The sequence below is a fragment of the Camelina sativa genome, chromosome 1 (genome assembly GCF_000633955.1).
Source record: "Camelina sativa cultivar DH55 chromosome 1, Cs, whole genome shotgun sequence".
Classification (NCBI taxonomy): domain Eukaryota; kingdom Viridiplantae; phylum Streptophyta; class Magnoliopsida; order Brassicales; family Brassicaceae; genus Camelina; species Camelina sativa.
This window is the reverse complement of record NC_025685.1, coordinates 20,648,955-20,651,971: the sequence shown is the minus strand read 5'-3', so window position 1 is coordinate 20,651,971 and position 3,017 is coordinate 20,648,955. Positions and strand designations below refer to the sequence as shown.

Here is a 3,017-nt window from a genome sequence, read left to right as displayed (position 1 = left end):
AAAAAAAAAAAGAAAAAAAAGAAAGCTGATTATAAACTTTATTTGAGAGACCGTGCCACAAGAATTCATACATGTAACATATAAGACTATATGGTGAAATGAAACTAATAAAGAAGATTAAGAAACAAAAAGAAAAATAAAAGAGTACGTTAACAGAGGGGAGATCGTTGAGGAATGCCCTTTCGCCGATTGATGCAAGTGGAAATATCGTCAGGATCCTCTGATACCTCTTTATAACTATTAGCGGATTTGGCACATAGGCAGAATCCGGTCCGCTTTTTCCTCACAACATGGGTGGTGGAGGCGGCGTACGCAGCAGCCGCACCGGCATTGTTATCAGAGGAAGCCGAGGACCAGCTCATGGACTCATCACCGTCTACCACCGTTGATCGAGGAGTCTTGTAGGCTGCCACATCATCATCCGTCAGTAAGTCTTGTGGGATGATGTAGTCAGGACCTAGGGTTAGAGTGTGACATGGTTTTAGGAATGGGGTTAAGTCCCTGTAACGTTTCATCACGAAGTCCACCTACATGCATATATAAACCAAAATCTTTAAAATATTCATTTCTTGCAACATTAAAACAATACATGCTCAAAAAGCATATTGTTTTTACGACTATATGTGTGCGTGTAATGGTGAATTCACTGTATTTTCTGGCAACATAATATCACAAAGTGCAACAATGAAGTGGTTTGAAGTGTGGTTGTGGATTACACCACTTTGGACCAAAGCACTAGCTTCACATGATATGGGAGTTTTTACAGTATTTATGCATATAAACATATATAGTTCCAAGTTCCAACGGCAAGGTCAATGAGAGGATAAAATAGACTTATTTTTTTAAATGTTAGCCTCCCCTTTATGGATTTTTCTTCATGTTTTTAATTAAATAATACATTAGTTCAAAAGGACAAGATTTCAAAATCTAACCTATTTATAATGTTTTTACAATAAACGGTTTATTTTATTAACCCGTTTTTTCTTGAGATTCTCATCTTCGGAAACTAACAAGTTTTATGGGTTAAAAACATTTTAAGGGACGGTCAGGTTAGATAAGTAACAATGTATACGTTTGAGCAAAAAATAAATAATAGTCAGGGTATGTATTAACTTGCAGAATAGTATCCTATGCTGTATTTGTATTTTCTACTTATGGACGAGTTTAAAAGGGGAACATGAGGTTTCTCATAGAAATGAATCAACTCTAAAGTTCACACTATCACATAACTTAATTATACATAATATATATATATATATAATATTTTAACCTAAAATTTATTCTAAGTGAGAATAGTATATCAAGCAGAATTGAGTGGAATATTTTGTAGAAGTAATAGTTAGGATGAAATAACCTTACAACCCAAGGAGCAATGGATATAAGGTTCTTGAAGACTTCGGTCGCAAGAAGTGCAATAGTTGCCAGCTCCTTTAAATTGTCTATTTTGTGGTCTCTTCTTGATGAACACCACCTTTGCACTATTTATTGTATAAGCCTGTCCATAATTCAACCCCCAATCAATTTATCATAGATACGAGAGGAACATGTATAGATAGATATATCTATAATAGGTCTTAGAAAACATTACTTACTTGAACGTTAGAGCAGTCTACGAGTTTTTGGAGATCTTCAAGCCGAACAACATCATGATACACATAACGGCGAACCTGAAGGAGTCTATGGAATCTATGAGAGGGAACACAGTGAGGGCAGAGACTGATGCAACAATCAAGACAACAAACGTTCCTCTCGTTCTTCTTGGCTGTCTCGTGGTATGGACATCCAACAAAGAACTTCTCTGCGTATAGCGCATCCAACCATGCCGGTTTCTGAATTCCCTACCACACCATTTACACAATTTCTAAATTATTTAACAGATAAACAAGCTTAAAAAGAAAAAAACAATTTCATACCATAATTCAACTGTTTCTTAGCTGTATCCACCATTAAAATCTATAGTTATTAACCAAGGAGTCAAAATGAGGATAAAGCCATAATTTGTAAGGAATTGCGTATAAATATTGAGAATCTTATAGTAAAGGAACTAAGATGAAAGTGATAGATTCACTACTTAAGCTGGTATAGCTAGAATTGAAGAAATAGTTAACCTACCATGAGGACACAACTCAACGTAAGCTTTGGGAGATGGAATATTTTTGGCCACTACTCACTACAAAGAGTAATATTAGGAAGAGAAAAAGGATTGATTAGGGGACTACAGATGATAGGATTTATGGAGGATCACAAGGAAGAGAGAGAGAGAGAGAAAGAGAGAGAGAGAGAGAGAGAGAAAACTTAATATTTGATTATTCCTCGGAGATATAACTCTTTTACGCATTTTTAATATCATATAAACTTGGTTGTTGTTTATTAGTGTTGGTGAGACGAGAGATAGAGGGAAGAAAAAGAGAGAGAAAGTGAGGAACGTGGGAGCTGTTTCCGTGTCTCCTACTTTAAACATATATTTATTTGGTCATCTTCTTGGCTTAAGAGCTTAATTAGGTTAAACCCTCCGTGAGAAGCTGTTCTGCTTCTCCCCAATTTTATTATCTTTTTCCTTCGCATTATCATCTACCATTTGAGAGTAGGGTAGATAAATCCCCTACTACGCATTTTAAAATAATCACTACTTACTTGGATGTTGTAAAGCGACTCATATTGGTGTTCATTAGCCAATTGAGGAAGATACAAAACTACTATGAACAAATCATCGGTCCACACATTAGCTAATATAATAGTTAGATAGGCTTGTCGTAGATATTTTTATATATATGGTTAGGGATACTTAAATTTAGATATAAATATATAATAGATTAAATAAACATGGATATTGATTGACTAGTCAAATTATTGCCAGTAATACATTATAGTACTATGGAAAACAACTATGCAACCTAAACTACAAAAAAAAAACAAATGAACGTAACAAATCTTCGTAATGCAATCCTTAAAACCATTTTAATTTACTCTATAGTACTAAAACATGTTTGTTATAATTATACAAACGTATCTACATA

The 3,017-nt window shown here is 34.5% G+C and overlaps 1 protein-coding gene across 3 annotated transcripts; it reads right to left on the bottom strand.

The window, feature by feature from the left end:
* Window positions 17-2,207, bottom strand: LOC104699967. 3 transcript variants are annotated; one of them, XM_010415397.2, is made up of 5 exons: window positions 2,113-2,207; window positions 1,914-1,953; window positions 1,593-1,838; window positions 1,355-1,495; window positions 17-527 (listed from the first exon to the last, which is right to left on the bottom strand). In XM_010415397.2, the coding sequence occupies exons 2-5, from the start codon at window positions 1,914-1,916 to the stop codon at window positions 150-152; spliced, it is 768 nt and encodes a 255-aa protein (XP_010413699.1). In that variant the 5' UTR covers window positions 1,917-1,953; window positions 2,113-2,207; the 3' UTR covers window positions 17-149. The 3 variants fall into 3 exon arrangements, with proteins under 3 accessions (XP_010413699.1, XP_010413692.1, XP_010413716.1); XM_010415390.2 differs by lacking the exon at window positions 1,914-1,953; XM_010415414.2 differs by lacking the exon at window positions 1,914-1,953 and having other exon boundaries at window positions 1,593-1,829.